This window comes from Piliocolobus tephrosceles, unplaced genomic scaffold (genome assembly GCF_002776525.5).
Source record: "Piliocolobus tephrosceles isolate RC106 unplaced genomic scaffold, ASM277652v3 unscaffolded_37439, whole genome shotgun sequence".
Classification (NCBI taxonomy): Eukaryota; Metazoa; Chordata; class Mammalia; order Primates; family Cercopithecidae; genus Piliocolobus; species Piliocolobus tephrosceles.
The window spans coordinates 1-6,613 of record NW_022321464.1 but is presented as its reverse complement, the minus strand read 5'-3'; the positions used below and the strand labels follow the sequence as shown (position 1 = coordinate 6,613).

The 6,613-nt window shown below is 55.4% G+C and overlaps 1 protein-coding gene across 1 annotated transcript; it reads left to right on the top strand.

Moving 5' to 3' along the window:
* The first annotated feature begins 6 nt into the window (after positions 1-6).
* Positions 7-6,613, top strand: LOC113223004 (cocaine esterase-like). Its single transcript, XM_026452575.1, has 11 exons — positions 7-388; positions 1,348-1,489; positions 2,637-2,770; positions 2,857-3,115; positions 3,529-3,627; positions 3,903-4,046; positions 4,168-4,248; positions 4,521-4,665; positions 5,082-5,219; positions 5,715-5,787; positions 6,251-6,613. Exons 1-11 carry the CDS (start codon positions 99-101, stop codon positions 6,438-6,440), a joined length of 1,695 nt encoding a protein of 564 aa, XP_026308360.1. The 5' UTR covers positions 7-98; the 3' UTR covers positions 6,441-6,613.

The window sequence follows — 6,613 nt, the reverse complement described above, 5'->3', positions numbered from 1 at the left end:
AGACAGGCCCAGGAAGGCAGAGCGGGAAGGGAGTGTTACAGGCAGGAAGTTCGTAAAGCCTGTGTTTATAGATCAGGATCCCTTGAGCTGAGCTGAGGATGGCAAGGAGGCAGCAATACCAACAGTCTGGGAGGGCAACCAATTGGACAGACCCAACTGTGATATCTCTCTCTCTGCCCACAGGCCAGGACTCTGCCAGTCCCATCCGGACCACATACACGGGCCAGGTGCTGGGGAGTCTTGTCCATGTCAGGGGCACCGATACCGGGGTCCATACCTTCCTGGGAATTCCCTTTGCCAAGCCACCTCTAGGTCCGCTGCGATTTGCACCCCCTGAGCCCCCTGAATCTTGGAGTGGTGTGAGGGATGGAACCACCCATCCGGCCATGTAAGCTCTCCCAGGGGTCTAGGGAACTCCAGGCCCTGGGGCAGGGGTGGGGTGCTCTGAACTCAGCTAGGCTACAATTATCATGTCACCTAAACCCCCACATCCAGTTTTCCTTCTGAGTTTCGTGGATCCCCACGTGCATTTTTCCAATGAGCATGCTGAGGCTGCGGAGGGTGAATAACTTCTCAGACTCCTGGCTCAAGGCTTGGCATTCGGGAGGCATTGGCTCCAGGTGCTGAAGGGAGGGGCAGAGACACAGATCTCCCCAGATTCTGGTTATGCCAAGCTTTCTCTGCCACCAGGGGCAGGTGTCTCTGGGAAAGGTTCGATGTAGCTCTATGAACCTTGTAGGAGCCCCTAACTCTAGTGGCAGATGTTGCAAATAGCTGAAGAAAACAGTAGTGGTAGCTTCCTGGGGACCCGCGCTCTCCACAGTCACTGTGTCCACCGACAGGGCCAGGAGCCATTGGCCAAGACACGTGTATATTTTTCCAACTGGAGGCCGTGTGGGAATGATGAGTTTTTGAGAGTTTAGACTTGGGATGAGGGACATCCCACTGCCCTTCTCGTGAGAAATTAACATCCATTCACTCATGTAGCACACATATGTGGGCTACTCCCCTGTGCCAGGCCTCAGGGGGTACAGCGATATAGTGGTGAATGTCAGCACATGCAGCCAATGGTTCTCATAGAAACCCCTGAAAGTTAAGTTTTCCGTTGTCGGGAGGATGATACCCAAGGTCCTCAATGACCTCGAGACCTCCCTGGAAGTCCAAGCTCCATCCCAGCTTCCCCAGAGCCTGTGGCCTGTAACTTGGTGGGAAGAGATTTATGGGAGGGATCATGTGTGGGCAGGGTATTGTGAGAGGGGCTGAGGGTTGTTGGGAGCACATCTGAACCCAGGGTCTAGTTTTGGCCACAGCCCGGTCCCTGGACTGATTATTTGCCCTGGTTACTAGGTGTCTGCAGGACCTCACTGCACTGGAGTCAGAATTTTATAGCCAGTTAAATGTGACCATCCCTTCGGTCCCCATGTCCGAGGACTGCCTGTACCTCAACATCTACACGCCGGCCTATAGCCATGAAGGCTCTAACCTGCCGGTGGGTGTCAGGCCACAATTCACTGGGGGTTGGAGGACAGTTCTTCTGCAAGTAGGTAGAAAGGACAATATTAGCACAGGCCCTGCTGCAGAGTGGACTGTGCTGAGAAGCTTCTCACTCTCAGGTCCAAGAAATGCTCCTTACCCAGGCTGGGTAGCTGACCCTTGGGCATGGTGTCACAGAGTTCTGGCTGCTCCCAGAGGTCAAAGGCTGTGGTTCTGGGCTGGACTCAGGACTCACCCAGCCAACTCATGCCCAGGAGATCCACCCAAGTGCCCAAGGGCTGCACCTTGAGGTGACCAAGAACCCCAGCCATGGATAATCTGTTGGGTCTATGAGAATGGGCACACACAAAAACTTTTTTTTGTTTTTTGAGACAGAGTCTCGCTCTGTCGCCCGGGCTGGAGTGCAGTGGTGCAATCTTGGCTCACTGCAAGCTCTGCCTCTGGGTTCATGCCATTCATCTGCCTCAGCCTCCTGAGTAGCTGGAACTACAGGCGCTGGCCACCAAGCAAGGCTAATTTTTTTTGTATTTTTTAGTAGAGACGGGATTTCACCGTGTTAGCCAGGAAGGTCTCGATCTCCTGACCTTGTGATCTGCCTGCCTCGGCCTCCCAAAGTGCTGGGATTACAGGTGTGAGCCACCACGCCCGGCCACAAAAACTTTTTTTGTTAGAGATGGCATTATGCTCTGTTGCACAGGCTAGAATACAGTGGCATGAACATAGGTCTCTATAACCTCAAATTCCAGGGTGATCCTCCGACCTCAACCTACCCAGTAGCTGGGACTGCAGGCCTGTGCCACCATGCCTGGCTAATTTTTAAAACATTTTCTGTTGAAAGGGGGTCTCCCTATGTGGTTCAGGCTAAGGACATTTTTTATTAATGTTCATGTGGAGCCGTCAGGGAGACACCCCTTTTCTTTCCACTTCGGTGAGTTTTCTAGGGCTGATGAAACCAGGCTTTGATACAGGGGCTGGTCTTCCTGATAGATCTTGGATGCTTAACAATTGGCTCATGTAATGAATTTGTGCTGGAGTTCTAATGGGGAGGTAGACAGAGGCAAAGCACTGGTTGGTCTAGGTAGTGGCCCTGGTGGGGTTCAGGCTGGGTGGGAGCATCGTGGTAGCTGCCTTGATTTCCCCAGGTGATGGTGTGGATCCATGGTGGTGGGCTTGTTTTTGGCATGGCTTCCATGTATGATGGTTCCATGCTGGCCGCCTTTGAGGACGTGGTGGTGGTCACCATCCAGTACCGCCTGGGTGTCCTGGGCTTCTTCAGGTGAGACTAGGGCTGGGCTGGGCTGTGCAATGAGGGCTGAGCAGGGCCAGAACAGCCCTGTGATCCCTGTCCCTGCTACTTCTCAGCACTGGAGACAAGCATGCAGCTGGCAACTGGGGCTACCTGGACCAAGTGGCCGCACTACGCTGGGTCCGGCAGAATATCGCCCACTTTGGAGGCAACCCTGACCGTGTCACCATTTTTGGCGAGTCTGCGGGTGGCACGAGTGTGTCTTCGCTTGTTGTGTCCCCCATGTCCCAAGGACTCTTCCATGCGGCCATCATGGAGAGTGGCGTGGCCCTCATGCCCTGCCTCATTGCCAGCTCAGCAGATGTTATCTCCACGGTGAGTGCCCTCAGCTGTGGAGGGCTAGGCCTGCTACCTCCCCTTCTGTCTGTTAAGTGAGGATGACAAGGGCCATCAGGGAGCATCCCCCAGGAGCTGCCGCCTACCTTGGAATTGCTTGCGGGCTCCAGGGTCAGAATGCACATCCTTCTGCCATTGCAGAGGCCAACTTTGTTCTGTGGCCTCTGTGCAAAGTTGTCACCCTAGGGATCCCCATCATGAGGAGAACCATCTAGGCAGATGGGATGGCTCCTATGTCTGCAACTTCTGAGTTGGAACAGTGCCAGAACTGCAGGAATTCATACGCAGTACCCTGTGAGATTTGGGGTGTCCCTGTTCTTGGCCAGGGCCTTGGGCAAACTCCTCTTCTCTACCCGGAAGGATGAGCCAGCCCCTGCCTCGTCCCTTTGCAGGTGGTCGCCAATCTGTCAGCCTGTGACAAAGTTGACTCTGAGGCCCTGGTGGGCTGCCTGAGGGGCAAGAGTAAAGAGGAGATCCTTGCAATTAACAAGGTTGGTCTAAATGGATGTGGGTGTAGAGGAAGGGGTGCAAGAGGCATGGGGCTGGCAGGCCTGCATTGTCCTCATATTCCCTGGGCACATTACCTTATTTGCCTGTCTGGGTATCATAGCCCTGGGTGGAGACTGAAGATTGGTGCATGCCCGAGCCAGGCATTGATTGGATATGAGCATCTGGGGATGAACCGGGAAAGAGTGGAAGGTACTCAGAGGTCATCGGAAGATGTCTGGGACCCAACCTTCTTCCCTGACCTTGCATTTCCCCTCAGCCTTTCAACATGATGATCCCTGGAGTGGTGGATGGGGTCTTCCTGCCCAGGCACCCGCAGGAGCTGCTGGCCTCTGCTGAGTTTCAACCTGTCCCCAGCATCATTGGTGTCAACAATGATGAATTTGGCTGGATCAACCCCAGTGTGAGGCCCAACCCAAGCTGTCAAGTGCCTGGGGAGCCCATCTGGTAGTGGGGGATTTTCAGGGCTTAGTAGTTCCAGACTCATCCCATCCCCAACTGTAGACTCTCTCCCGGCCACCCAGGACACAAGTATCTATGACACCCAGAAGGAAATGGACAGAGAGGCCTTCCAGGCTGTTCTGCAGAAAATGTTAACGCTGATGGTAAGGCTCCTGGGGTCTCTCGCCAGTGGAGAGGGGCTCCTCTCCTGTCCTGAGGCAGAGGAAATTCAACCCCCAGATACCCTGCCTATGTAGTGACCCCCATGAGCAAAGGCCCGAGTGTGTGTGTGTTTGGGGGTGGGGTCACCTCAGAGCCTTGCCTTTGCTCCCACTTCCTGTTGCATTTCACGGTCCGTCTCCCCAAGCCCGAGGCCACCTCCTCCTTGCCCTTGACATCCAGCCTAACCTGCCTCTTCCTGATCCACCTGGGGTAGATGTTGCCTCCTACATTTGGTGACCTGCTGATGGAGGAGTACGCTGGGGACAATGGGGAGCCCCAGAGCCTCCAAGCCCAGTTCCAGGAGATGATGGCAGACTCCATGTTCGTGATCCCTGCACTCCAAGTAGCACATTTTCAGCGTGAGTATATTTGGACCTAAGGCCTGACTGGCAGGGGTACAGCTCAGGGCTGTGGGTCCCAGGTGAGACCTGCTGCTGTCCCGGTCGCCACTCATTTTTTTTTTGGGCCCCTGGGACACTTGAGGTCCATCACTGCAGTAAATCCTCATGGCTAGCCCAAGAGACAGACATTTCCCCGTTTCACAGATGAGGAAATTGAAGTTAGGGACCTTCAGTGACTTGCCCAAGATGATACAGCTAAGAAGTCCAAGGCCATGATTTATCCCGTCTCTTCCTCTGCTCCTGCCCCAGCCTGGGGCTCCACACCCCACTGTCCAGATTCCGGCCAGCTTTGGACCTAGGTATCTTATCACCATGGGTGAGGCAAGAAGGCTTCAGGGGAGGGGCCACTGTGTCACAGGCTGTCCACCCCACAGGTTCCCGGGCCCCTGTGTACTTCTATGAGTTCCAGCATCAGCCCAGCTGGGTCAAAAACATCAGGCCGCCGCACGTGAAGGCAAACCATGGTGATGAGGTTTCTTTTGTTTTCGGAACTTTCTTCTGGGGCAACTACGGTGAGTCTTCTTCCTTTCCCGGTGGGTGGGCTGGGTCCCTGAGGGGTGATTGATTGTCCTCACTGCCCAGATAAGGAAACTGAGGCTCAGAGACAGGATGAGATCAGGTGTCCAAGATTTTACAGCTCCAGAGGCTGTGCCAGGATTAGAATTCATGACTCTTCAGACTGTGGCCTGTGCTCCCTCCGTCCCTCCCCACCCTTGGGTGTCTGCCTGGTGCAGAGCAGGTTTCCAGGACGTTTGTTTCTTCAATGACTCCCAGTGACAGAAGGAAGAAGGGGCCTTCAGGGCCAGGAAGGAGCCCAGGATGGAGTCAGCCAGAGCCTGGGCTAAGGGAAAAGTTTGGAAAAGGGGAGGGCTGGCTTCTGAGGGTGGTGGGAGAAAAAGCAGAGAAGCGGGACTGGGGGCCGAGGGCTGGGGGCCATAGACAAGCTCCACCTGGGATGCTGAGTTGGGCCATCCTGACCAAGACACAGGTCCCCTTCCTCTCTGCAGTTAAATTCACTGAGGAGGAGGAGCGGCTAAGCAGAAAGACGATGAAGTACTGGGCCAACTTTGCTCGAAACGGGTGAGACGTCACACCCGTGCCTCAACCTCCCCGGGTTGGGAGGCTTGTGCCCGTCCAGCAATCTCCTAGTCTGGGGTGACCTCATAATCACACCCGCATCCTTAATCACATGATAGCCCCTTCCCCAGCCACGGGACCCACTCGGACAGGGTGGGGGTGCCGTGGGGCAGTGGACATGCTCCATCTCCCTGCTCTGCCTGGAGGGTGGGCACCAGTGCTGTGCCACTGGCAGGGTCTCCCTCTCAGAGAGAGGGACACATCAGAGCCGGCTACCCCGCCCCCACTGGAGCTGACACTAGCTGGAGGGAATTTGTTTCCTGTTTCTGGAAGACGCCCCCCTCACTGCCCAAGCCCACCTGGCCTGCTTGGCTGCCTTGCCTGACCAGACTCAGGGTGCTCAGGTCTGGGCTCCAGGGGCTCAGAATGACCCTCGTATCGCCCTGCTGGGACGGCATGTCTACAGGAACCCCAACGGCGAGGGTCTGCCACACTGGCCGCTGTTCGACCAGGAGGAGCAATACCTACAGCTGAACCTACAGCCTGCAGTGGGCCGGGCTCTGAAGGCCCACAGGTTCCAGTTCTGGAAGACGGCGCTGCCCCAGAAGAAGATCCAGGAGCTCGAGGAGCCTGAAGAGAAACACAGAGAGCTGTAGCTCCTAGTGCCAGGGAGGAGGGGTTGGGCTCGCTTACAGGCGAGCGTCAGCCTGCTGTGCCCACACACGCCCACTGAGGAGAAAGAAGTTGATTCCTTCATTCATGTAGCCATTCATTCATTCTTCCGTCCATCCATTCAGAAAGCATTTATTAAGAACTTACTCAGGCATGA